Below are 27,545 nucleotides of genomic sequence, written 5' to 3' on the forward strand. Positions count from 1 at the left end.
ACCAAGAGCTATCAAATATGATTGCTAGGCATTTACTGGTGCTACTATACTAAATTTTTTGGGACTTGTTTCAAGTTTTTTTCAAATGTTATAAAGAATTATTTGAATATAACTTGGAATTTAGTGTTTGTTGAAGTCTTATCTTTTGGCAGACAATTTAATATTTACTCTCTTGTGATTTTTTTTTGGTAATTATGTAAGAAACATGTTCATTCTAAAATTTTCAAGTATTTAGCTCTCTCTCTATTGGACCAGGTAAGCACCTAACATTTTGGAATGTTCCACATTATCTTCAGTGTATATCAAACTAAGCCTAGACTATACGCAGCAAGAGAACACTGACAATGTCCTTTTATTTCTCATCATTAACTATAATCCTAGGTCCCAATACAGTACTTGGCAAAAGGAGGTCTTTCGATAAATATTCAATGATGTTAATTCAGTTCACTTATAACGTTACACAAGTTTTTTTTTCAACCTTTAACACTATAGCATAAATATTTCATGACAATATTGATGGAACTATATTAAATTCCTCTCTATGGCTATATATAAATAGCATAATCAACAGCAGACACCACCATTGTTAATAAGTTTCTCATTATTACAAATATAGGACAATAAATACATATAAATATATAAATTTAAGGATACCTAAGTATATACATGTATGTATCCATAGCATTTAATTAAAAGGTCATTGAAAAGTTTTTACAATTTATCTCCACATTGTTTTAAACTATCATGTGGTAAGTTTTATATATATGAAAGTTAATACAACACTTTTTACTTCTGTACTTTTGTTTGTTAAAACACAATAGAAATCTCAATAAAATTACATGTTCTTAAGTACAGAAAGCCAGGGGGAAAAATCTTACCATTCTTGCTGACATCCAGTTCCCTGAGATTAATGAGATTTGCAATAGATGCTGGTAATGTTGTTAAATCATTGTCTGGCAAACTCAGTTTGTGTAGAGACTGACAGTTAAAAAGTTGCTATTGAAACAAGGGAAGAAAGGATTTTGATTAAGTTTCCTTAAATATTTCATTTGTTAACCTTTATACAAATAAATATTATTAGTGTGGTTAAACTTCATGAATTATACCTACAAAAACATTAGGAAAGATCTCTTATCGTTTCATGTTATTATGGGTCTGAACACAAGCAAACTACTCAATCATTACATCCTCATACTTCTGCCCTAAGCAAAATGCACTCAGAAAGAATAATAATGTGGGGGGTGTCTGGGTGGCTCAGTGGGTTAAAATGCTGCCTTCAACTCAGGTCATGGTCTTAGGGTTCCAGGATAGAGCCCCCTATCTGGCTCTCTGCTCAACAGGGAGCCTGCTTCTCCTCGCCCCTCAGTCTCACTGCCTGCCTCTCTGCCTACTTGTGATCTCTCTCTCTCTGTCAAATAAAGAAATAAAATCTTAAAAAAAAAAAAAGAATAAAAATGTGGTATGTTCTTTATTAAAGTAGTAAAAAAATAAGTGGCTATTAAATATGACAAACTTTGGAACTTGTATTTCAAATATTTTTACTCCAAAATGAAAATTTACACAAATTAACCCCGAATATGACAACTGACTCAGAATGACTCAAAATACTTAATTCTGACTTGGGAGGACAAAAAAATTTATGAACAAATATATTCTTACACTAAAATCACAGTAATAAAATGTACTTATTTATTTTTATAAAATGTATTTAAAATAAAGTATATTTAACCAAAAGTGTAGGTAAATGGGTCACTTCTATACTTCATACCAAAAAACTGTGTGGAGCACAGAGAATTTTTAGGGCAATGAAAATACTCAGTAGGATACTAAATCACAGATACATTTCATTATACATTTGTTTAGGCTCATACAATGTACAACACCAAGCATGAACCATACTATAAGCTATGGACTTTGGGTAATGATAATTTTCCAATACATGGTCATCAATTTTAATGTAAATACCACTCTGATAGAGAATGTTGACAATGGTGGAGGCTTAGTGTAGGTATATGAGAATTCTCAATTTTGCTATGAATCTAAAACTACTCTTAAAAAGTAGTGTTTATTAGCAAATCAAACAAAAAATTATTATCAGGATAACACTGAATAAGCCCTTTTTAAGAAGAGCATTCTTCCAAAAACTGAAAGAAGTACAAGTGATTCAATTATCTGCACTATCACAGCAAGACTCTCTTTTCTATTCAATCACCAAGCTGAAACCCTACTAGTGCTTATTACAGAAAGGGACTAATCTTGGACTTCCAAGTTCTCCAGAACAACTAAGTAAGATAAATTACTTTCTAAAGAACAGTATGTAAGGAGACGGTAAATTACAAAGCACCTTATTACAACCTGGGGAAGTAATTCATAAACATGCAACCCATAATCTTAATATTTTATCCACAACCATACACAGATTTCTTTATAAGACAATCTTGGATGTCACTGGCTTTTCAAATGTTTTTACTACTAACCACCAAAGGAAAAGCCTTTTTCAAAGCACTGTCATCCAACATGTATATACACACATGTACACACACACAGAAATCTAACACATAGATTCCATGCACCAATGGACACATGTAACACACTGTACTTTCTATTCTATTTTAGTTACAGTTGCCAGATGAAATAGAGGATGCCTGATTAAATTTGGATTTCAGATAAACAATGAGTAATTTTTTTCAAAGATTTTATTTATTTGTATGATACAAAGAGAGAGAGCACAAACAGGGAGACCAGGAGAGGGAGAAGCAGGCCCCTTGCTGAGCAGGGAGGCCAAGGCAGGGCTGGATCCCAGGACCCTGGGAATATGACCTGAGCTAAAGGCAGGTGCTTAAACAACTGAGTCACCCAGGTACCCCAACAATGAATAATTTTTAGATGTACATCCTATTTATTGCAAAAACACACTTATACTAAAAAAATACTCATTGTTCATTTAAAAATTATAATTTAACAAAGTGTTCTCTATTTCTATTTTCTAAATCCACCAGGGTAAATCATAGCTCCTTTTTTGGAAATGCCACACATGCTTATGAGTCACCAATACATCTCCATCCAGTTTTGATAAACACTACTGTTTGCGTAGTAAAACATTCTAACAAATTAAAAGTACTGAACAAACTGAGGGTTGCTGGAGGGGAGGTAGGTGGGGGATAACCTAAATGTGTGATGGGGTAATAAGGAGGGTACTTCTCATGTTGAGCAATGGAAGTTATACGTAAGTGATGAATCACTAAATTCTACTCCTAAAACCAATATTACTCCAGATGTAACTAACTAGAATTTAAATAAAAATTTGGGGAAAAAAAAAAGCTACTGCAGTTTTTCCATAATAAACAAGAAAATGAGTTGAGAATAAAGAGGCATTTTTTTAAGGATTAATAAAAGTAGCCACTGAAAAATTTTAGCAAAGAAACTGATAATGTGAGAGGATATAGCATGGCAGCAAAACAAATTTCCTCCATCTAGTTGTTCTTAGATTTCAGAAATGTTATGTCCCCCAAAACCTTTCCAAACAAAGCAAAATGGGACAAATAGAACAGTACCTCTGAAAACCTGCTTAATAACAAAATTATTAGGTGACAACAAAAGGAAAATTTATTCTTAATTATAATAATGTAGATCAATAGGAAAAGAAAGCATTAATTTCTATTTGTCTAGCTAAATCTATTGGCTTCAGAAATCATGCAGTCCTACCATAGGGGCTACAAAAAATGGAAATTAAATACAAAATTTTAACTTAAAACTTGCTCAAATACTCAAGCAATTAACTTGAAGAAACAAAGGTTAAAATTCTATTTAAAAAATACTGGAGATGCCTGGTAGTGCAGTTGGTTAAGCATCCAACTCTTGGTTTGGGGTCAGGTTGGGATCTCAGGGTTGTGAGATGGAGCCCTATGTAGGATTTCAGGCTCAGCACAGAGACTACCTGAGATTCTCCCTCTCCCTTCTGCCCTTCTTCCTCTTCACATGCTCTCTTTCAATAAATAAATCTTTAAAAAAAAATTCTTTCAAGTTCTGTTGCATACCCTAAAATAAAATTAAACCAAAAAAGAAAAGAAAATAGAAACAATGGAAACACAAATATTGGCTGCATTATGGCTACACCAAGGGATATCGTATTTCTTGCATAAAAATAACCAAAGACAATTCTTAAAAGACAGTATTGACCATACCTTTGGAAGCTCTTCAATCTGATTAGCATCTAAATAGAGCTCCTCCAAAGTTTTTTCAAAAGTAAAAATCTCTTTGGGAACCTGTTCCAAACTGCAATGAGAATAATCAAGAGTAGTGACAGTCTCCTCTTCCCCTCGTAGACAACGACATGGTACCAACCGCACAAATAAGCTTCGTTTTGTAGTCATTTTTAGACACTGCAATATTGAAATAAAAATACGCTTAGTTAAAACACATGTTATAATCAACAATTTTCCCAAAAAATAACAACTCATTTATCATGATCTATGTAGCAAATATAAGTACATCCTTCTTTATATTCATCCAATGGAATACATTCAAACATATTGTTACTGTCAGAATTTATATACATTTATATATACTGAATTTCAAATGAAACTAAATACTTCTGTACTTTAAAAAATGATCTGTTAAATACCTATTTATATGCTTCTATAAGAAACATGCTTTATGAGTCCCACTTATTCTCAACTAGAAAAGCCCTAATACAACAAAGATACTTCTTTAATTTCTGGGTAAGAGCTATTTTATTTTTTAAGATTTTATTTATTTATTCGACAGAGATCACAAGCAGGCAGAGAGAGGGGGGCGGGAAACAGGCTCCCCACTGAGCAGAGAGCTGGAAGCGGGTCTCGATCCCAGAACCCTGAGATCATGACCTGAGCCAAAGGCAGAGCCCTAATCCACTGAGTCACCCAGATGCCCCATGGGTAAGAGCTATTTCTAAATTAAGAATTTGGGGGAACCTAGGTGGCTCAGTCAGTTAAGCATCTGCCTTCAGCTCAGGTCCTGGGATCAAGCCACAATTGGGCTCCCTGCTCAGCAGGGAGTCTGCTTGTCCCTCTCCCTCTGTTCCCCCTTTTCATGCTCTCTCTCAAGTAAGTATATATTATCTATAAAGCATATGTTATATATATTTATAATAATATATATTTATATTATTGCATATATCAGTTTTGAGTAGAAAGTAGGACTGCAAATATATTTTCAGATCTTCTGTAGTGAGCCATCAGAATCATGACCCCAGGGCACCTTGGGTGGCTCAGTGGATAAGCCTCTGCCTTCCGCTCAGGTCATGATCCCAGGGTCCTGGGGTCCAGCCCTGCATCTGGCTCCTTACACCGCAGGAGGCCTGCTTCTCGCTCTCCCACTACCCCTGCTTGTGTTCCTGCTCTTGCTGTCTCTCTCTCTGGCAAATAAATAAATAAAATCTTTAAAAGAAGAAAAAAAAAAAAAAGAGTCATCACCCCTTTAACTTTCCAAGGCAAAATTCCACATCAAAATTTCAATACACGCCAAGTGAATTTTGTTTCAATTAAATATTCGTCTTTTGATTTTTCTAAACAGCTTATAGATCCTATATTTGTGTAAGGTTACACATTAGAGAATAAACTTGCTTCAATTTAGTTTGAAACAATGAAGTCTGTATAAACTAAACTAAATGGGAGAAAGGTTTACTTCTGAATTAGTGAAAATTCTCCAGGCTAATTTTAACCTATCCACAGGTTAATTCCAACTAGTCTAAGATTGTATTACCAAAGACAAGCCTACGTCAATAAATAAGAATGACTGTTAATCAGTTAACAACTCTGTAAAATATAAATTCTTGCCTTAATCAGAAGACAATTAGAGTAACAGAATACTTCTAACCAGAGCCAAGATTATATTGAAGCCAGTGAGGGAAACTGCCTAAAGGACAAAATAGGAGGCACCAAAAATAACTTAATCAAATTAAATATTTTAATGCTTTATTTTTTAATTAAAATCACTGAAAATTAATCTGTTTATGAACAAAATGACTTTTTTTTTTTTTAAGATTTTACTTATTTGACAGAGAGAGAGAAATCACAAGTAGGCAGAGAGAGAGAGAGGGGAGGAAGCAGGCTCTCTGTGAAGCAGAGAGCCGGATTCGGGGCTCGATCCCAGGACGCTGGGATCATGACCTGAGCTGAAGGCAGAGGCTTTAACCACTGAGCCACCCAGGCGCCCTACAAAATGACTAATTTTTAAATAAGGACAGGATTGGTATTATTTTTTTCTTTTGCCTCAGGCTTCAATATGGCTCTGTAAAGTACTGCTACCAACTTCTATTTCAAATTATATGATATTCTTAGAGTGTTTGACAACTAAGTATTTCCCTTGCAATCTTTTTAAAAATAGGACTATTCTTAGTCAATCACCATGTGTCAGGCACTGTGCTAAGTTCTTTAGATAATATATGCATATTCTCATTTCATACTCATATATCTAAGACATGTACTATTATCCCTATTTTTCCATAAAGAAACTGTTTCTGTGCTCTTATTGCCTTATACTACTTCTCAATACATAATGATATATTAGAACTCAGGTTCTCAAGATGATTAAAATATCAATAGGTCTTTATTAGGCACTTCTCCTTTAGGGCTTACAAAAAATAAAATACTGATGGGGTTCAGAACACACCACTCAAATACGGTACCTTGACATATTGAATACTTTCAACTGAAGGAATGTGAGAAAACAGCAGAAGCAGGAAGGTCATGCTGGCCTCCCCTTTTACTTCTCCACTGAAATAGGCCATAAAATCCTCATGTGAGAGGTGCCTTCCTTATACCTGGAGGAAAAGAGCAGCCCGATCTCTCAAGAATGGAGAAGAATCCTAACAAATGGGCTTTACTTAACTTCCCCCCAGTTTAACTACACTTATGTCATACTCTGACCTATCGTACTTGTACCCAAGTCTACACTCTTCATCAAATCTAGCATAAATATATTAAGTTTTAATGGTTTCTTTACATCCTAACTCCTCATAAAGGCTCCTGTGCCACTTAAAATTTGTATGAAATAAATTTGCATGCTTTCTCCTGTTAAAACTGTTTTTGTCAGGTTAGTTTTCAGACCCAGCCAAAGAACCTGAGAGGGTCAAGGAAAAATTCTTCCTCCACTACACTATGATGTCAAACACAAAAGTTTCTACATAAAATCTGTTTCATGGGAATATAACACATAGCATGGTGACTACAGTTAATAATACAGTACTGCTTATTTGAAAATTGCCTAAAGAATAGATTTTAAAAGTTCTCACTGCAAGAAAAAAAATTTTAACTACATACAGTGATGGATGTTAATTAGATTTATTACGGTGGACACTTAGCAATACACATATATACTGAATCATCATTATGCTGTACACCTGAACGTAATATAATGCTACGTCCATTACACTTCAACAAAAACAAAAAAAAGATTTTGTCAGCAAATATCCAGAAAAGTTTACTGGATATTCATTAATAATCTATATTTATATGTGGGTATGTTTTACTGATAAGAATAAGCAGTTTTGTTGATCTAATAAGAATTTCATCGCTGAAAAGGAATTCAGCTTATCCTTGTGTGTTTATGACATCCCCAAAATAAAAGATTCCAAAAATGAATATGAAATTTCTTGCTCAAGAGATTATAGGATTTCAACTGATAGTGAGTTAAGAGGACATTTAAGAACAATCTTAAGGGAACTCAATCTGTTCTTTCCAATATGGCAGCCACTAGACATGTGGCCATTTTAACTTAACCATTTTTAACTTAAAATTCAAGTTAAATCAAATAACTTGATTTAAGCACTAAGCACATTTTAAAAGCTCAATAGCCCCATGTGTGGCTAGTGGCCACCATACTCAGAGAAGACAGAGAAAATTTCTCTCAGTGCAGAAATTTCTGTGGGACAGTGTTGGTCTGGTGTTTGAAAATATTCTGGTTAATCAAATTATAAAAACTATATGTTTATATTTTTGTAATATGATAGTACCCAAGAACATGGAAGATGTGGCCTAAAAATTTCTGAATTATAATGGATTTGGGAATATAAATGCTAGCTGAGAAGAAAGGGCATGAAATGTTTACTACCAAATAAATGTATTTAAAAGAGTGTATTTAGGGGAGCCTGGGTGGCTCAGTGGGTTAAACCTCTGCTTTCAGCTCAGGTCATGATCCCAGGGTCCTGGGATGAGCCTCACATAAGGCTCTCTGCTCAGCAGGGAGACTGCTTCCCTTTCTCTCTCTCTCTCTGCCTCTCTGCCTACCTGTTATCTCTGTCTGTCAAATAAATAAATAAAATCTTAAAAAAAAAAAAAAGAGTATTTATTTTAGATGCTTTCATCTGTGCAGCACACTTGAAGCATAAGGCAATTTACAAGACAGAGTAATTGTTAATGAAGCTAATACAACCTCCAAGGTTTTTCTGTAGTGCTAACCATAAACAGATCATGCTGCAGACAGACAGATGGTCAGAAATTGTAAAACTTCTCAAAAGAGACAATGAATTCAGAAAAGGAAATCAGATGCTCTATAAAACAGTTTACATTTTAAGTAAAAATTTCCTGTGGACAGAGGCTACGGAGAGAGTAGTTTAGACCTCAGATTAAATTCAGCGGGCCTCAAGCCAATATAAAAATGGACCCTAATTTATCAGACTAAAACTGCTTACTGACAAGAAAGGAGGGGGAACTTACTTATTGAGGATACAGGAGGTAAATACCATATGGCAGAGAAAGGAATGCATAATAACAACCAAACAGAACCTCCATTACACAATATTAAAAGGAAGTAAACCAAAGGAAGCCTGGCCTGTTCTAAAAAGGAAGTGATCAACATGGGGAATGTTCATTAGAATTTTAGTGTTATGATAAGCAAGAGTCACTTTATAAATCAGACTTAACACGAGAGATATAAAAATATTCTTATCAAATGGAGAGAGAGAAGCCAACTAAGAAAAAAAAGGCATAACAATAAGCCAAACATTTTCTAACAAAAGAAATTAAAGCTACTTACCACTGGGTTGAATTTATCTCCCTGATGTTTCTTAATTGAGCCAACATTCTATGGAAACCAAAATAAAAAAACAGAATTAACAATAAAAATAGATCGTTATGACTTTAAGGGATCATCTCTTCTAAATTCCTTCCTCAAAATGTAAATTATAATTCTCAAAAATTCACTAGTGTATATGTGCTGCCGAAGCGAGCACAAAAATTCACTAGTATAAACACACAAATTTGCTAACTTCTAAATACATACCTAACTTCTTAACAGTCACTGGATTGTTTTTAATATATTTGTTAGCTATGGTGAGCCCTCATCTATATCAAATAATAAATACCCACTTAACATTAAAATCCCATTTATCTGGACCTACTGAAAACAGTAAAGTTTTTCCAAGCAGATATATTCAAATCACCAATTATATTTAAATTTAGTAGTTTTTTTTTTTAAGATTTTATTTATTTATTTGACAGACAGAGATCATAAGCAAGAAAAGAGGCAGGCAAAGAGACAGAGGGGGAAGCAGGCTCCCCACTTAGCAGAGAGCCCGATGCAGGGCTCAATCTCAAGACACTGAGATCATGACCTGAGCCAAAGGCAGAGGTTTAACCCACTGAGCCACCCAGGTGCTCCAAATTTAGTAGTTTTTTAAAAAAGATTTCATTTATTTGAAAGAGAGCAAGTGAGAGTGAGCAGGATAAGCGGGGGGAGAGAGAGAGAGATGAAGAGAGAATCTGAAGCAGACTCTGTGTTGAGCATGGAGCCCGACTCAGGGCTCAATCTCAAGCAGGAGTTGGAGGCTTAACCAACCGAACTACCCAGACACCCCTAAATTTAGTAGTTTCTGATGGTTCTGTAAAGCAGACAATAGTAACAGCTGATCATATTCTATTCCTCCCATTACAGAAATCTTAGTTTCTTTGGGGGCAGTAATGGACCCAGTTAAATATTCACAATTGGAAGGCTCAGGGGTTGGAGGATGTAGTTGAGATCAGTGACGTATTAAGTCTGCTTCCAGGATAGAATGGGGCTGGTTACGGGCAAACATTTGTTTTCCTTATTCAGGGGTAGATGTAAACATGTCTACTGCTGTAACAACAATCTTATGACCATAAGTCAACAAGTGTGAGTATTAAATAACTAATAAGGCTAACAAAGCAGAAAAACAAAACAAGTTGGGGATTTCTAAAAGCACTACTGAGCAGCTGGACCAATGTTAACTGCTGCCTTCTTCCGGATTTCCTGGTATGTAAGAAAACTAAACTCCCATTTATTTAAACCATTGTGAAGTTTTCTGTATCTACAGACATAATACAAAGTGAAATATTACATAGTCCGTACTGCAAAGTAAAATAGCCTTAACCCAAAACAGTAACATTAATAAAAAGTATACATATCATAATCTTATTAAAAAATTCGGTAATGCTAATAAATTTGTGTTTCAAAATTTTAGTTACCCTAAATTTATTAAACTATTTTTTTCTGTGCCAAATGATTTTAGTACTCCTGTTGTTTAACCTTCCCCACAAATTCTACTTACAGTACATGTCACAAAAAAATACCTGTGTGTACAGCAAAGATGGTCACTAAATTTCTCATTCAGTATACTCCTACATATGTAAGAATCTGGTAGAATGGAATTGCCAATAAGCTGAAACAGAATATGGCTATGGAAGAGCAAGTTGGAGAGAAGAGAGATGCGAAACCTGTATTTAGACATACTAGTTTATAATACCTGATAGATGTTCTAGTGAGATCTTTAGTAAGCAGTTGGTCATTCAGAGATGTGGGGACAGAGTAGTAGCAAGAATAAAATGTAAATTAAGAGTCACAACATTTGATTTGTGAACAGAGAGGAATAATATAGTTAAAAGATCCCACTGGTAAATTTTTATAAAGAGATTTGGGCAACAATTCATAGACTGTCCTAGCAAGATGTCCACCAATAAAAAAGCTGCTCATGAGGAGGAAAATAGAAAAAAAACTTTTGGTGTAAAGGTATAACTAGCCAAATAAAACTCATATAGGGTATTTCTCAAAAATATAGATTACTGTGCTTTCTTTCTAAAGATTCTTTTTTTTCCAAGACACTATTATTTGAGAGAGAGAGAGAGAGCATGAACGAGTGAGCATGAGGGTGGGGGAAAGAGCAGAGGGAGAGGACCATCAGACTCTACCCTGAGCATGGAGCCTAAGATGGATGGGAGCCACCCAGGCGCCCCTTTACTCAATTCCGGGACTCCAGGATCACAACCTGAGCCAAAAGCAGTTGCTTAACCAACTGAGTCACCCAGGTGCCCTAGAAGAGTTTAAAAAGGATAGGTATTAAGTGTTCTTTGAATACTCACCAGTGAAGCTATTTAGTCCTAGCCAGAGCAATTAGGCAAGGAAAATAAAGAAAAGGCGTTTAAATTGGAAAAGAAAAAGTAAAACTTGGGGGCACCTGGGTGGCTCAGTGGGCTCTCTGCTCAGCAGGAAACCTGCTTCCTCCTCTCTCTCTGCCTGCTTCTCTGCCTACTTGTGATTTCCGTCTGTCAAATGAATGGATAAAATCTTAAAAAAAAAAAAAGAAAAAGTAAAACTGTCACTATTTATAGATCTCATAATAGTATATATAGAAGCCTCTAAAGACTCCAACCAAAAAAACTGTTAAAACTAATAAGTGAATTCAGTAAGTTGCAGGATACAAAAATCAGTTAATTTTCTACACACTAAAATTTTCAGAAAGAAAAATAAATAATCCCATTTATAATTATATCAAAGAACAAAATACCTATGAATAAAGTTAATGGAGTAAGTGAAAGACCTAAATATCAAAAATTCTAAGACATTAATGAAAGAAATTGAAGATGCAAATAAATGAAAAGCTATTCCATACCATGAACTGGAAGAATCAATAGGGGTAAAATGTCTATACTACCCAAAGCAATCTAAAGAGTCAGTGCAATCCCTAACAAAATTCCAATGCCAATTTTCAAAAAATATGGTCAATTAATTTATAACAAAGGAGCCAAGGATACATAAGGGGTAAAGGACAGTTCCTTCAATGAATGATAGTGGGAAAACTACAGTCACAGGCAGAAGAATGAAACTTGACCATTACATCATACACAAAAATTAACTCAAAATGGATTAAAGATTTGAACCTGGGGTGCCTGGGTGGCTCAAGGGTCCAAATCTTGATTTCAGCTCAGGTTATGATCTCAGAGTCATGAGATCAAGCCCTGTGTCATGTTCTGCACTCAACACAGAGTGTGCCTGTCCCTCTCCCTCCCCAAGCTTCCTAATAAATAAAATCTTAAAAAAAAAAAAAAAAAGATGAACTTAAGACCTAAAACCATAAAACTCATACAAGAAAACAGAGCTTAGGTAAGCTTGGCATCATCTGACACCAAAGGCAACATAAAGTAAATAGGACTACATCATACTAAAAACGTCTCTGGCACAGCAAAAGAAACCATCAGCAGAAGGAAAATATAACCTACAGAATGGGAGAAAATATATACAAGTCATAAGTGACTAATATTCAAAACATATAAAGAACTCACACAACTTAATGACAAAAACTCCAATTAAAAAATGGGCAGAAGGGGCGCCTGGGTGGCTCAAAGGGTTAAGCCTCTGCCTTCAGCTCCAGTCATGATCTCAGGGTCCTGGGATGGAGCCCTGCATCAGGCTCTCTGCTCAGCAGGGAGCCTGCTCCCCGCCCTCTCTCTGCATGCCTCTCTGCCTACATGTGATCTCTCTCTCTGTCAAATAAATAAATAAAATATTTTAAAAAATAATAATAATAAAAATTAAAAATGGGCAGAAGATCGGAAAAGACACTTTTCAAAAAAAACCCATATAGATGAAAAGATGTTCAACATTACTAATCATCAGGGAAATGCAAAACAAAACAATGAGACATCACATCTCGCATTTTAGAATGGCTATTATCAAAAAGACGAGAAATAACTAGTATTGGTGAGAATATGAAGAAAAGGAAAGCCTTCTGACTTTAAGTGAGAATGTAAATTGGTACAGCCACTCTGTAAAACAATATGGAGGTTCCCTTCCCCACAAAAAAATATCCAGTCATATACCCAGCAATTACACTTGAGGGTATTTATCTAAAGAAAACAAAAACACTAAGTCCAAAATTAAGACAGTCCTCATATGCACTGCAGTGCATACACACATAAATATTATTCAGTCATAAAAAGAATGAGATCTTTTAAAAAAAAAGAATGAGATCTTACTATTTGCAACAACTGGGATAGATGGATATTAGGCTAAGTTAAATAAGTCAGACATAAAGACAAATACCATTTGATCTCTCTTAAATGTGGAATTTAAAAACAAACCAAAAACCCCTCCTAAATACAGAAAACAGAGTGGTGGTTGCCCAAAGCGGGAATGCGGGGGTAGGTTAAGATAAAGGAGGTCAAAAAGTTACATACATACATATAGTCTTTCCATCACCCCAGCAGAGGTCCTCACATGCTACTTTCCAATCAATACCCTAGCCAAGGCAACCTGTCCTGAATAAGAGGGCTATAACATTTGTGTATAAGTGTTTTAAGAATGCAGGCTTTGGTTCTCATGGAGCGAAACTGCTGGGTCACAGTCTATGTTTAATTATATATATTTTTTGAAGTTGTTTTAGAGAGTGGTTTTATCATTTAACACTTCAGAGTTGCAGATACATCTTTTCCAACACTTGATATTCTCCACTCTTTCTTCAGTATGTGCATGGCAATAGCTCACTGTATTTTTGTTTTGTATTTCTCTAATTACAAATATAACAGCAGAACCTCATTTGTACTTAGACTTCATTTAGATGATAAAACACTGGACTTCAAGCCTTGATGCTCTAAAAGGATAAAACTTCTGAAGAAAGTGTTCCGGGCACCTAGATGGTGCAGTTGGTTGAGCAACTGACTCTTGTTTTGGCTCAGGTTGTGATCCCAGGGTTGTGGGATGAAGCCCTGTGTTCAGTGCAGAATCTGGTTGAGTTTCTCCCTCTCTTTCTGCTCTTCCACTCAACACTGGCATGCTTTCTCTCTCTTAATAAATCTTTAAAAAAAAAAAAAAAAAGTAGAGGGGCAACTAGGTGGCTCAGTCAGTTAAGCAGCTGCGTTCAGCTCAAGGTCATGATTCCAAGGTTCTGGGATCGAGGCCCACACCAGGCTCCTTGCTCAGCAGGTGTGTCTGCTTCTCTCCCTCTGCCTGCTTGTGTGCTCCCTCTCTTTAACAAATAAATAAATAAAATCTTAACACCCCCCCAAAAAAAGTAGAGAGTGATAGAACTTTGTATATGGGAGGAAAGTATTGTTCAAAAGAGCACACTGTATTGGAAAACAATTCTCCCTGAACATTTCTGCATGATCTGGGTTCTCTAAGCAATGTCATTTACAGGCAATTTAAGATGTTTGTATAAAGAGACATTCCAAGATAATAATGCTTAGCAAAATTAAGACAGTCCAATGCCTTCTCTCAAGAAGATTGTTTAAATTCCAGAGTAAAGATAAGATTTCTGTCTCACTTTCAGAGGAAAGGACACAGACTCTCATTACCAGTGGTGCTATGTAAAATCAGAGACTCCCAGTTTGGGGTTCCTCTCCTGCAATGCACACTATTGCCTGTGCAAGTATGATCTGACCCTTACTGTGTAGCCCTGTGTAGATTAAGGCTCAGGTAAATGACACAAGATATGCCCTGGTTGCCACTTTTGCATTGAGTAATAAACTCTGTCTCTGATCTAGAGGTTATGTGCATACTGACAGATTAACATACTAGCTTTTAAAGAGGGGAAAATCTAGACCCTTTACTGTTTCTGATTTAACCACTATAAATAAGAAACATCAGGAAACCTGGGTGATTCAGTCAGTTAAGCATCTGAGTGTTCCTGTCATATCTCAGGGTGGTGAGACTAAGCCCCATGTTGGGCTCCACACTGGGTGTGGACTAAAGATTCTTCTTTCCCTCTCCCTCTGCCCTTTCCCCCAAGCACTGCACCCACTCTCCCTCTCTCTAAGAAAAAAAAGAAAAGAAAAAAGGAAAAAACACAGCCACAGTGTTTTATACCACCCAAAATCAAAATACTGAGTCCATTTCCCCATTCCTTGAATTCGGGCTGATCTTGTGACTTGCTTATATGGCAGTTTGTTGAGGAAGTAACAGTACCTATGCCTCAAGAAGACTTTATAAAACTTCCACCTTTGCCTTTTTTGAATGTTGTCCTAAGAACATGTCATAAAACAGCCCAGGATAAAAGAACATAATGCTGATTCACAAATTCAAGAGAAATATAAATTCCTCTTATTTTAAGCTAACAATCTTCTTAACTTTAACAACTATATTGTTTTTTCCAAAGAGGAAACTTTTTTTTTTTTTTAAAGATTTTATTTATTTATTTGACAGAGAGAAATCACAGGTAAGCAGAGAGGCAGGCAGAGAGAGGAGGAAGCAGGCTTCTCGCGGAGCAGAGAGCCCGATGCGGGGCTCGATCCCAGGACCCTGGGATCATGACCTGAGCCGAAAGCAGAGGCTTTAACCCACTGAGCCACCCAGGCGCCCCCCAAAGAGGAAACTTTAAGCTTTATTTTCTTAGGGCATATTCTTTATTTCATTAGTTTCAGTTTTTTCTATGTTTTCTGCCTTTATTTATTTTGAATTTAATGGTCTTTTTTTCATATTAGGGTAAAGATTAAATAAATGATTCTAATACTTTCTTCTTCAAGATTTAAAACTGTAAATTCTCTAAGGTGCACTTCATAAATTTTGATATGCCTTTGTTAATTTAAGATGCTTTTGGCTTTTCTATTTGACTGGTTCTTTAACCCACAGGTTACTTAGAATCATTTTTATTTCGACACAGGGTACTAAACCTTACTTTGTTACTGATTTTTAACTGAATTCCATTATGGTCAAAGAACACATTATCATTTCTAGCCTTTGCAATATGCTGAAGCTTTTGGACAGCCCCACAAAATATCTATCTGGGTGAGTGTTTCATGTCCACCTGAATGTCACATTCTATATCTCTTGGGTATAATGCTTTATAAATATTAATTAGGTTAACTTGGTTGACAGGGGTGTCTAAATCTTCTATATCTTTACCATTTTAAATATTTAAAGTACTGAAATCTCCATCAGTGTAAGTCTATTTCTCCTTTTATAATTGTCTATTTTTATCTTATGTATTTTAAAGCTCTGTTATAAAGTGAATACACATTAAAGGTTCTTATTATCTTCTTGATAAGTGGGTCCTTTTATCATTATAAGATGTTCTTTTTCTCTAACAATCCTTGTCTTGAAATGTATGTCACTTGATAGCACTGTAGCCATAGGAGCTTTCTTTCAGTAAGTTTTAATACAGTGTATCTTTTCTCATCTATTCCTTTTAACCAAATTTATCTTTATATTTAAAGTGCCTACTTGGAGGCACCTGGGTGGCTCAGTGGGTTAAGCCTCTGCCTTTGGCTCAGGTCATGAACTCAGGATCCTGGGATCAATCCCCACAAGGGGTTCTCTGTTCAGCAGGGAGCCTGTTTCCCCCCCCTCCCTCTGCCTGCCTCTCTGCCTACTTGTGATATCTCTCTCTGTCAGATTAATTAATAAAATCTTAAAAATAAATAAATAAAGAAATAAATAAATAAAATGCCTACTTCTATGAAGCATACAGTTGGTCTTTCGGTCTTATCTAATCTGACAATTTTAAGTTTTGATGACAAGCTTAAACCTTAATATTTACCATAATTATTGGTGTGGCTTAATTTAAGCCTATTCCATTACTGTTTATGTTCTATATGTTCTTTGTTCCTCTTTTTTCTTGACTTCAAATAATGCAAATGATGCTATTTTTCCCCCATACTATCTCATTTTATGGCCTTTTTGCTGTATTTTTTTGTTATTGGTTGCTCTAGGAATATACAATACGCAGTCTTAATTCATTACAGCCCATCTTCAAATATTATGTCACTTCACATATGATCTAAGAAATTTAAAAGTATAATTTATACTTACAGTTACTCTCTCCCATATTTCATGCTACTGTCATATATTTTACTTCCACATATTATAAATCCCACAATATTTTTTGCTTTGCACTAACTACTGTTATATAAATTTGAAAACAAGAAAGAGGCGTCTTGGTGGCTCAGTTGGTTAAGCAACTGACTCTTGTTTCAGCTCAGGTCATGATCTCAGGGTCATGAGAAAGAGCCCCATATTGGGCTCTGCACTTAGTATGAAGTTGGCTTGGGACTCTCAATCCCTCTCCCTCTGCCCCTTCCCACTGCTCTTGCATGTTGTCTCTCTAAAATAAATAAATCTAAGAAAGATAATTAAAAAATAAAAACAAGAAAACAGAATTTCATATTTATTCACAAATTTACCATTTTCTTCAGTCTGTTTCTTACCACAAATTTGCTGGTAAGCCAAACTGAGCACATTTTTTTTTCTTTCCTTTCTTCTGCTGCTTCTTCTTCTTCTTTTTTTTTTTAAGATACTCCATTTTTCAGTTGTAAAATGTGCATTTGGCTCATTTTCAGGTTGTCCATTACTCTGCTGAAATACCCAATCCCTCACATACTACCCTGTAAATTGCTTTATCTATTTATTATTATTATTATTTTTTTTTTTTTTTTTTTTACAGAGAGCTAGAGAGCACAAGTAAGCAGAGAGGCAGGCAGAGGGAGAGGGAGAGGCAGGCTCTTTGCTGAGAAAAGAGCCCAAGACCTGGCTTGATCCCAGTACCCTGGGATCATGACCTGAGCCAAAGGCAGACACTTAACCAACTGAGCCACCCAGGTACCCCCTGTAAGTTGCTTTAAAATCCCTGTCACTTACTTCTAATAACTGGGTCATCTGTAAGCCTGCTTTTATTAACTATCTTCTCTTAAAAATATCATCACAGTTTCCAGTTTTTTGTATGTTTCACAATTTTTCACAGTATTCTAGACACTGTTAAAGTTGAGAATTAAGCATAATATTGTTTTGTTAAGTTTTCCTTATTTCCCAGAGAGTCTACACTCTTCTCTCAGGACAGCTGACTATAATTCATATTCCTAGCAAAAATCTGTATGAACTGGAACTGGTTGCAGCTTTAATTAGATTGATTTCATCTGTGATCACTTCAACCTACAACTTTTCCACCCCCAAAGACAGCTACCTTTTTGATCTTGTCATCAACTGGGGTAGAAAGAATTTGGGATCTGCAGTTCCAAGTTTGTTTTGTTTTGTTTTGGTTCAGTTTGCCTTTAGATTTGAGTCCAGCAGAGTCCTACAATTCAAGAACACTGAATTTGCAGGACTACACATTTCTCTGAGCTCTTCAAGACCTCCTCCTCTACTGCTCTTCATGACAAAAGGCAAGGTGGATGGAATTATCAGGCTTAATGATTAATTTTTGCCTTAGAGGCTCTTGTCAGATTCCCATCCCTTCACAAAAGCCCACAATGGCATTCAAAAACTTGGATGAGTTATCATCACTTCAGTCTTTGAATGTATGGCAAGTCTGCTTCTCTATTCTATACTGAAACCAGGCAAGTGTCCCCAAGCAGGGAAGCTATGGCACTCTTGATTCACCTTGGAAATGTTCATTATCTGTGGAATTTAGTTCGCTAAGGCTTTCTTGATTTCATGGATTTTTGCTAGCCCTTTTTTTTTGTTTGTTTTTGAAGCAGGATCCTTTTGTTTCCAGATTTTTCTTATTCTTAGCAGGGAACCAAAGGTTTTCTGTGTCCTCCTAAAGCCTACTAGAAGCAGAAATATCAGGGCATTTCCAGTGTAGATGAAACGATTTTATTTATAGAAAAGCCAATCCCATGGAAGATATCAACCCTGACCCCCTCCTTTGTCAAGTAAACTTGGTCAAGGTAGAGGAAAAATCTCTGGAATTCTCCCCCCATTTCAGTTTAGGAGAAATAACATTAATTTACTGAAGAAAAGAGCCTAGTTATTTAAAAAAAGAAGTAGTATTTCATTTTACAATTACAAAAAAGACTAAAAATGCAAACACCCCAGACAGAAATGAAACCTAAGATTAGATCATTCCATAGTCAAAGGGAGCAAGTACAGGTAGAATCAGGAAAAAAAGCAGTTCAATATGGCTCATAACCAAACTGAGGGAAGATGAAATGGTGCAGAAAAGGAATACAGAGGTCTGTCCATTTAACTATTTCTAACATTATAGTTGATTCTGTAATTTTCAACAATAGGTCAATAAAAGCTGTGCAAAAAAGACATTTGGGGCAGTATGTATCACAAATGTGTATTCACAATGATGTTGCTTACTGTGATAGGCAAAGGAAATCTTGGCCTTATTTCAAACCTAGAAATATCTTCCTCATACAGTCTTGACTGATTCCTCAACTTTTCCTCGTAACACACAATCTTGTGGGTGGATTAACTTTATTGTGTGTATTCCTTTACTTCTTTTTACTTCCTAGTATTGATTTTCATGCTAGACTAACACCCAATATTCTCAGTTTCTGCTAATGACTACAATAACAACTTCTTTTTCTTGATGCTTGAAATCATTAAGCATCATCTGGGAAGCCCTACTTGGAACAGAACAAAATGGTCAAATAAACCAAACAGAATCCTGGTTCTCTAAAATACTCTATGGGAACAGTTGAGTTTGACCATGTGCAGCAATATGCTATACTATGCTATACCAAATAGGTGTATTTTTCCTCCCATTTTTAAAAAAATAAACATATATTTTTATCCCCAGGGGTACAGGTCTGTGAATCGCCCGGTTTACACACTTCACAGCACTCACCAAAGCACATACCCTCCCCAATGTCCATAATCCCACCCCGCTTCTTCCAACCCCCCCTCCCCCCAGCAACCCTCAGTTTGTTTTGTGAGATTAAGAGTCACTTATGGTTTGTCTCCCTCCCAATCCCATCTTGATTCATTTATTCTTCTCCTACCCCCTTAAGCCCCCATGTTGCATCACCACTTCCTCATATCAGGGAGATCATATGATAGTTGTCTTTCTCCGCTTGACTTATTTCGCTAAGCATGATACGCTCTAGTTCCATCCACGTTGTTGCAAATGGCAAGATTTCATTTCTTTCGATGGCTGCATAGTATTCCATTGTGCATATATACCACATCTTCTTTATCCATTCATCTGTTGATGGACATCTAGGTTCTTTCCATAGTTTGGCTATTGTGGACATTGCTGCTGTAAACATTCGGGTGCACGTGACCCTTCGGATGACTACATTTGTATCTTTAGGGTAAATACCCAGTAGTGCTATTGCTGGGTCATAGGGTAGTTCTATTTTCAACATTTTGAGGAACCTCCATGTTGTTTTCCAGAGAGGTTGCACCAGCTTGCATTCCCACCAACAGAGTAGGAGGGTTCCCCTTTCTCTGCATCCTCGCCAGCATCTGTCATTTCCTGACTTGTTAATTTTAGCCATTCTGACTGGTGTGAGGTGGTATCTCATTGTGGTTTTGATTTGAATTTCTCTGATACCCAGTGATGTAGAGCACTTTTTCATGTGTCTGCTGGCCATCTGGATGTCTTCTTTGCAGAAATGTTTGTTCATGTCCTCTGCTCATTTCTTGATTGGATTATTTGTTCTTTGGGTGTTGAGTTTGCTAAGTTCTTTATAGATTTTGGACACTAACCCTTTATCTGATATGTCGTTTGCAAATATCTTCTCCCATTCTGTCAGCTGTCTTTTGGTTAACTGTTTCCTTTGCTGTGCAAAAGCTTCTGATCTTGATAAAATCCCAATAGTTCATTTTTGCCCTTGCTTCCCTTGCCTTTGGCGATGTTCCTAGGAAGAAGTTGCTGCGGTTGAGGTCGAAGAGGTTGCTGCCTGTGTTCTCCTCAAGGATTCTGATGGAGTCCTTTCTCACACTGAGGTCCTTCATCCATTTTGAGTCTATTTTCATGTGTGGTGTAAGGAAATGGTCCAATTTCATTTTTCTGCATGTTGCTGTCCAATTCTCCCAACACCATTTATTGAAGACGCTGTCTTTTTTCCATTGGACATTCTTTCCTGCTTTGTCGAAGATTAGTTGACCATAGAGTTGAGGGCCTATTTCTGAGCTTTCTATTCTGTTCCACTGATCTATGTGTCTGTTTTTGTGCCAGTACCACGCTGTCTTGATGATGACAGCTTTGTAATAGAGCTTGAAGTCCGGAATTGTGATGCCACCAAATTTTGGCTTTCTTTTTCAATATTCCTTTGCTATTTGAGGTCTCTTCTGGTTCCATATAATTTTTCCTCCCATCTTAAAAAGGATCTCTCTCAGGGAGCCTGGGTGGCTCAGTTGGTTAAGCATCTACCTTCACTCACGTCATGATCCCAAAGCTCTGGGATGCAGCCCTTCATCAGGCTCCCTGCTCAGTGGGGAGTCTGCTTCTCTTTCTCCCCCCACCCCCTGCTTATGCACATGCTCTCTCTCCCTCTTTCAAATTAATAAATAAAATCTTTAAAAAGGGGGGAGGGGTGCCTGGGTGGCTCAGTTGTTAAGTGTCTGCCTTCAGCTCCGGTCATGGTCCCAGGACCCTGGGATCAAGGCCATATCAGGCTTCTTGCTCAGTGGGAAGCCTGCTTAGCTCTGCCTGCCACTCCCCTTACTTGTAGTCTCTCTCTTTCTATCAAATAAATAAATAAAATCTTAAAAAAAAAAAAAAGGACCTCTCTCTCAAGCTACCTTGAGTTAGTACCTCTCCAGCTACTAACCTCTTTCTCTACTCCCCTTTACAGTAAAACTCCAACCAACCTGTCTATATACACTGTCTTCAATTATTTCATCAACTGTTCTTAAACCCACTCCAATTACACTTATGCCCCCATCAATTCAATGGGAAATATTCTTCCTAGTTCATCAAAGGCCTACAATAGTGCCAAATTCAATAGATAAATTCTAAATTCACATCTCACTCATTTCATTAGAAGCATTGTTCCTACTATTTTACACATTTTCTTCACTTAGCTTCCAAGACATCACATGTTCCTAATCTTGTTTTTACACCACTAATTATGCCTCAGTCTCCTTTGTCAGTTACTCCTCTTTAATGCCAACCACTTAACACATTATAAGTGACCCACAACACAGATTTTGGTCCTCTTCTCCATACCCATATCATCCTTGATGACCATCCAGTTTCAAGTGTTAAAATCTTATCAATTCTTTAAATAGTAAGTACTGGAATGATACCTGTCCTAGTTTGGGTTCTCCTACAAGCAAAGTTAAGTACAGGACATTCCTTGTCCAGAAAATGACCCGAGGGAGCAGGAAGAGTAAGGCAAAGATGAAGAGGGGTGCCTGGATGGCTCAGTGGGTTAAACCCTCTGCCTTCGGGCCAGGTCATGATCCCAGGGTCCTGGGATGGAGTCCTACCTCGGGCTCTCTGCTCAGCAGGAAGCCTGCTTCCCCCCTTCTCTCTCTGCCTGCCTCTCTGCCTACTTGTGATCTCTGTCAAAATAAATACAATCTTAAAAAAAAAAAAGGAGAGATGAAGAAAAAGCCAATGTAAGGAATGCTATATTGTCAAAGTCATTCCTAAGCACAACAGGGGCTCATTCTACTGAAACTTCTTGAGAAGTACACAGGCAATCTCTAGGAATTGTCTGCCTACAGGATGAAAGACAAGCTGTTCTTGAACTGCCCCTGTCTGCCACTGATTAAGGGTTGCCTCTACCGACATTAACTTTCTTTGGCTACCAGCCTATGCTTGCTTTCTGGTATAGATGGCTTCTGATAACAGTGAAATCACTGGGGCTTCCTTTCACTGGGAAGGATATTCCAAAGTGACTCTCTGCACTGTTATGGTACTGTTTCTTGCACCTACAGTTAAAGTCAGAAGTGAGCCAAGAGGATGTGATGCTGTATACCGGAACTGCCCACTAGTTCTAGATGAGACCACTTCTATTAACCCCAGACTTCCATATCCAATTCCCTGCTGTATGCCTCCATTTAGTGGAGGAATATAAAGAAAAAAGCAAGAATTAATCATTTAGTGGATGTGAAGGCGATCTGGCTGCGACATCTGTCACCCCATTGATCGCCAGGGTTGATTCGGCTGATCTGGCTGGCTAGGCGGGTGTCCCCTTCCTCCCTTACCGCTCCATGTGCGTCCCTCCCGAAGCTGCGCGCTCGGTCGAAGAGGACGACCTTCCCCGATAGAGGAGAGGACCGTTCTTCAGTCAAGGGTATACGAGTAGCTGCGCTCCCCTGCTAGAACCTCCAAACAAGCTCTCAAGAATTAATCATTTAGAAAAACAAAGGAGTAAAGATGCAGTAAGAATCCAAGAGGTGATTCCAGTTTTGATGACAGTACAGTTGACTCTTAAACAATATGGGTTCGATCTGCACATATTCAAGTGGATTTGTAAGTTGATTTTTTTTATAAATACAGTACAGTGCTATAAATGTATTTTCTCTTCCATATGATTTTCTTTTTTTTTTCTTTCAGGAAGTTCCTACTTCTTTTTTAAAAAGATTTTATTTATTTATTTGAGAGAGAAAGCTAGAGCAAGGGCAGGGCGGGGGGACAGGGTAAGAGCAGAGGGAGAAGGAGACTTCCCGCTGAGCAGGGAGCTAGATGCGGGACTCGATCCCAGCACGCTGGGATCATGACCTGACCGGAAGGTAGATGCAGATGCCAACTGAGCCACCCAGACTCCTTCCTTGATTTTCTTAGTACCACTTTCTTTTCTCTAGCCTACTTCATTGTAAGGGCACAATACACATAATACATTTATATACAAAATATTTCTTAATCAACTACTTATGTTGTCAATAATGCTTCCAGTCAAGAGTAGGCTATTAGTAGTTAAGATACATCAATTTTTGACAGTGCAGGGGTCAGCACCCTCAAACCACACATTGGTTCAATGGTCGGAGAATATAAATGTTAAGAATAGACAGTTCCCCACCAAGTTTAAAGATACGAAACACACCACTAGGAATCAGAATGGGAATATAACAGCACAAATAAAAATTATTTCTGCATTTTGGGGTTAATGTAGAACTTTATCATATATTGCAAAACAAAGTATTTTAAAAATAAATTACTAAATTCAATATATAGTGATGTTTTAAATTTTTCATAACTTACTATAAAAATATAAATTACATAAAAGTTTCAGGAAATAGAAAATCATGGATGAAACTAAAGGGTTTATCAGTAAGCCACTACTCTAAAAGACAATAAGCACCTAAGCACTCACAAACTTTATTTAAAAGAAATGGAATTTGATCACAAGATTCAGAGCTCATAGGAAGTATGAAAAAGTTCTCAATTCATATTACAAATCCAATATAATTCTTACACAACACCTATCAAAGTCAGCATACTGCATCAATACACCATTTGTACTCAAGAAAACTTCAAAAAATCCTAAATTATATAGAAGAAACTCAAATACAGTAGTAAAACTAAACATGACTATGGAAAATTAATTCTAGGAATGCCAAAAGAATAAATCTATGAAAAAAAAAAGAATAAATCTATGAACAGTACATCACATAAAGAGATGAAAAGAGGGTAAAATGGATCTTCTTCTTTTTAATTAATTATTTTTATAAACATATAATGTATTATTTGCCCCAGGGGTACAAGTCTGTGAATCATAAGGCTTACACACTTCACAGCACTCACTGTATCACATACTCTCACCAGTGTCCATAACCCAACCACCCTCTCCATACACACCCCGCCCCGAGAAACCCTCAGTTTGTTTTGTGAGATTAAACAGACCTTCTTGACAATGCCAAAAGGGAATCTAATAAAAGACAATACTCATTCTTGAGAAAAATCCTAGTAAACTAGAAACAAAATAATTCCTCAATAAAAAAACAAACATCTCCATCACGTTCATGGAAATAAAATTAAAATGAGAAACACTAACACTAAAACTTAAGAGAAGGGGAAGCTGGGTGGCTCAGATGGTTGAGTGGAAGCCGTCAGCTCCGGTCATGATCCTAGGGTGCTCAGCAGGGAGTCTGCTTCTCTCTCTCCCCCTGCCTCTCTCCCAGCTTGTGCACTCTTTCTCTTGCTCACTCTTACAAATAAATAAAATCTTAAAAATAAAATAAAATTTAAAAGAATATTAACCCTATCAACTAAGTGAAAAAGACAACTCACAGAATGAGAGAAAATATTTATACATCATGTATCTGATAAGGGAACAATATCCAGAATACATAAAGAACTCTTACAAGAAAAAAACAAAAACAAAACTTTAAAAAAACAGGAAAGCATCAGAAGAGGCATTTCTCCAAAGACACACTAATGGTCAATAAGCACATGAAAAGATGTTCAACATTATCAGTCATTAAGGATACACAAGTCAAAACCACAATCAAATTTTATACCCACTAAGGATGACTATAATAAAAAAGACAGGCAATAACAAGTGCCAGAGAAGATGTGGAGAAACTGGAACCCTCATATATTGCAGATGGAAATGTAAACTTGTACGGTCACTTTTGAAAAAAAAAGTTTGGCAGTTCCTCCAAAAAGTTAAACAGTTACCATATGATCCATCAGTTCCACTCACTGGTACACAACAAAGAGAAGTGACAATATATCCTCTCTGAAAATCTTGTAACTAAAGTTTAGAGCAGCATTACCTATAGTGACCATAAAGTGGAAACAATTCAATACCCATCAACTAATTAACAGATAAACAAAATGTTGTATATCCATACAATGGAGTATTATTCAGCTATAAAAAGAGATTAACTATTGACACTTGATACAACATGGATGAACTTTGGAAACATTATGCTATGATAAAGAAGCCAGACAGTCAAATCCTTTGCTCAAGTGAGGTCTTTTTACCTTACTACAGACTTCTCATTTCACCTGCCACTTCAACATGGTGATTACTTCTTCGGTTCTCTATGCAGTTTTTTAAAATGAAGAGATCTATAAATAAAATGTGTTTTTATGCAGTGTGTACACTGTCCTAGAAACTGAACCAAACCTGTTGGAACACATGACCTGATTTGAGAATCCTGGACACAAATGCCACTGTTTGAAATTCCATTAGCTATACTTTCTGGACCCTTTATAATCAACTCTATTAAAATGCAAATTCACACGGTGAAGACAAGATCTCCATTTCCAAAGATGAATTTCCACCTAAGTGTATCTTTTCCTGGGTTCAAGAGAAGAAGCAGCCACCAGCAAAACCCAGAAAAAGGTCTGAAGTGGCTAAACAAAAACAAGAAGCCAGTCTGAATCCTCATTTTTCTGTAAAGCTAATATGTTTGCTTTGGGGATAACTTAGCCTGGGTATGATTATAAACATCATAAACCTTCCAAAGAAAGAAAACCAGATGACTCTCCACACCCTGTTGCACAAGATTATCAGTAAAACTTAAAAAAATACCACCACTTGATAAAAGTCCTAGAATTCAGATTGATATTTCAGGTATAACATCTGCCATTCTACTAAGTCATCCCAAATATCCCTTAGGGCAAAAAAAAAAAAAAAAAAAATTATCTTATTTTTTTAAGTTTTTATTTATTAAAGAAATCACTATACCCAACATGTGGCTCAAACTCATGGCCCCGAGAGATCAAGAGTCGCATGCTCCTCTGACTGAGCCAGCCAGACATCCCTAAAGACTCATCCATTTTTTTAAACCTTTATTGCTCATACATACCCTCTCCAATGTCCAACACCCAGTTACCCCATTGCCCTACCCCCACTTCCCCTCCAGCAACCCTGTCTGTTTCCCAAGATTAAGAGTCTCATATGGTTTGTCTCCCTCTTGTTTCATTTTTTCTTCCCTTCTGTATGATCCTCTGCCTTGTTTCTTAAATTCCACATATAGTGAGATCATATGAAAATTGTCTTTCTAGGACTGATTTATTTCACTTAGCATCATACCTTCTAGTTCCACGCATGTCATTGCAAATGGCAAGACTCATCTATTTTTTAAGTAGAATAGCATCATACCCATAGAAAAAAAAATAAAGGAGAAAATTTTAAGCTTCTTCTACTACTCAAGCAATAATTTTTCTTCTTTTTTTAACCACATCATTTAGTTCCCTATATACTGAATGCCTTACTACAAAGGTGTTGGGGGAACATAAAGTATAATATGCAGTTTTCTGATCTCAAAAGGCTTAGAAATAAAATGAGGGATACAAGACAAGTTCAGTTTAGAAAGACTAAAGGGCAATAATTAAAAGGGCATACCATTAAGAATCTGCTGGTAACGGGCGACTGGGTGGCTCAGTGGGTTAAAGCCTCTGCCTTCAGCTCAGGTCATGATCCCAGGGTCCTGGGATTGAGCCCACATGGGGCTCTGCTCAGCAGGGAGCCTGCTTCTTCCTCTCTCTCTCTGCCTACTTGTGATCTCTATCTGTCAAATAAATAAATAAAATCTTAAAAAAAAAACCTGCTGGAAAGCTAAAAATAAACATTTTATTAAGAAGATGTCTGAAAGCCAGAAACTATTTTCTTTGTTATTTTTTGTTATTACAGAGAATGGTATTTCATCTTTGAAGAAATCCCAAATGTGAGCAAGAAATCACTATAATAAAGAATGTACAGTTT

At 36.6% G+C, this 27,545-nt stretch overlaps 1 protein-coding gene across 29 annotated transcripts in view; it reads right to left on the reverse strand.

Annotated features, from left to right (window-relative positions):
- ERBIN (erbb2 interacting protein) overlaps positions 1-27,545 on the reverse strand; it is a 128,129-nt gene that overhangs the window by 72,134 nt on the left and 28,450 nt on the right. For all 29 annotated transcript variants that reach the window (XM_082723024.1, XM_082723023.1, XM_082723041.1 and 26 more), the window contains 3 exons: positions 9,016-9,063; positions 4,185-4,382; positions 879-996 (listed from right to left, as the gene is read on the reverse strand). In XM_082723024.1, the coding sequence (XP_082579150.1) occupies positions 879-996; positions 4,185-4,373 (307 nt within the window). In that variant the 5' untranslated portion in view covers positions 4,374-4,382; positions 9,016-9,063. The remainder of the gene's footprint in view (positions 1-878; positions 997-4,184; positions 4,383-9,015; positions 9,064-27,545) is intronic.

The sequence above is a fragment of the Mustela nivalis genome (assembly GCF_964662115.1).
Source record: "Mustela nivalis genome assembly, chromosome: 3".
Lineage (NCBI taxonomy): Eukaryota > Metazoa > Chordata > Mammalia > Carnivora > Mustelidae > Mustela > Mustela nivalis.